This window comes from Meleagris gallopavo, unplaced genomic scaffold (genome assembly GCF_000146605.3).
Source record: "Meleagris gallopavo isolate NT-WF06-2002-E0010 breed Aviagen turkey brand Nicholas breeding stock unplaced genomic scaffold, Turkey_5.1 ChrUn_random_7180001956205, whole genome shotgun sequence".
NCBI classification, from domain to species: Eukaryota; Metazoa; Chordata; class Aves; order Galliformes; family Phasianidae; genus Meleagris; species Meleagris gallopavo.
In genome coordinates this window covers 1-1,386 of record NW_011216787.1, presented here as the reverse complement: position 1 = coordinate 1,386, position 1,386 = coordinate 1, and the positions used below count along the sequence as shown (strand labels likewise).

Sequence of the window (1,386 nt, the reverse complement as noted above, 5' to 3'; positions counted from 1 at the left end):
CCCAACCCCACCCTGAGGCCCACTGGTGTCCCCATGGCCCCTACTGGTACCCATATGGACCTCACACTGAGGCTCACTGGTGTCCCCATGGCCCCCACTGGTGCCACCAACCCCATGGAGCCCACTGGTGTCCCCAACCCCACCCTGAGGCCCACTGGTGTCCCCATGGCCCCTACTGGTGCCGTCCCGGTGCTGCAGTTGACGGCGGAGTCGCCGCCGCCCGGTCCACACGCGGTGCCACACGGTGCAGCTCCAACGCGCTGCTTCCTCCTCCTCCTCCTCCTCCTCCTCCTCCTCCTCCTCCTCGGGGTCATTCACCCGCTGCCGTTTGGCGGCCGGGGCTGCGGTGCCATTCGTCCCTTTGGGTTGGGGACGTTTGGAACCCACCGGTGGGTGCAGCTCCGGGACGTTGGGATCCATGCCTGAAACATCCATGAGTTTGGGGTCCAAGAATTTGGGGTCCTCCTCCAGGGGTTTGGGGGCCATTCCAGGAGCTCCCATGACTTTGAGGTCTTGCAATTTGGGGTCCTCCAGGATTTTGGGGTCCTCCCAGAATTTGGGATCCGTTCCAAGAGCTCCCTTGACTTTGAGGTCTTGCAATTTGGGGTCCCCAGAACCTTTGGGATCCTCCAAGACTTTTGGGTCCGTTCCAGGAGCTGCCAAACCTTTGGGGTCCTCCAAGACTTTGGGGTCCATTCCAAGAGCTCCCTTGACTTTGAGGTCTTGCAATTTGGGGTCCCCTGAACCTTCGGGATCCTCCAAGACTTTTGGGTCCGTTCCAGGAGCTGCCAAACCTTTGGGGTCCTCCCAGAATTTGGGATCCGTTCCAAGAGCTCCCGTGACTTTGGAGTCTTGCAATTTGGGATCCTCCAAAAGTTCAGAATCCTCCAAGAGACCGGAACCCATTCCAGGAACTCCCAAAAGTTTGAGGTCAACCGTAGGATCTCCTTCGGGCTCCTCCAGGCATTGGGAGCCCTCCAAGAGCCCACAGCCCACCCCGTTCTCCCCCACCCCCCTTTCCCCCCTGGGCCCCACAAGGCACCGCAGGACGTCCCTCAGCACGAAGAGGACGGCGGCACGGACCTCCTTCAACCCAGCACCGGCAACAGCAGCATCCAGGGGGATGGGGATGAGGAAAACTGAGCCCCCCCCGGCTCCCGGTTCCACGGCGCCGGGTTGGAAGAGACGCAGCAAACCCCAGGAGCGACCCTTGGTGGATTTGTGGCTGTACTGAAGGCTGCGGCAATATTTGGCGGCCGCTCGGCAGCTTTGGCCCCAACGAAGAGCTGCTCTGGGGCTGACGTTGGAGGTGACGTTGTGGTCGAGTTCGAAGGGATCCGGGAGGGTGATGGGGGTCCGTTTGAGGAGGGGGTCGGCGGCTGAGAG

General features: G+C 61.6%; 1 protein-coding gene across 1 annotated transcript; it reads right to left on the bottom strand.

The window, feature by feature from the left end:
* Positions 1-6: 6 nt before the first annotated feature.
* LOC109365137 (speckle targeted PIP5K1A-regulated poly(A) polymerase-like) lies at positions 7-1,383 on the bottom strand (the record flags this gene model as incomplete). Its single annotated transcript, XM_019611810.1, has 1 exon — positions 7-1,383. A coding segment is annotated over one exon (1,377 nt), but the record flags the coding sequence as incomplete, so codon positions are not given.
* Between the last annotated feature and the right edge of the window lie 3 nt (positions 1,384-1,386).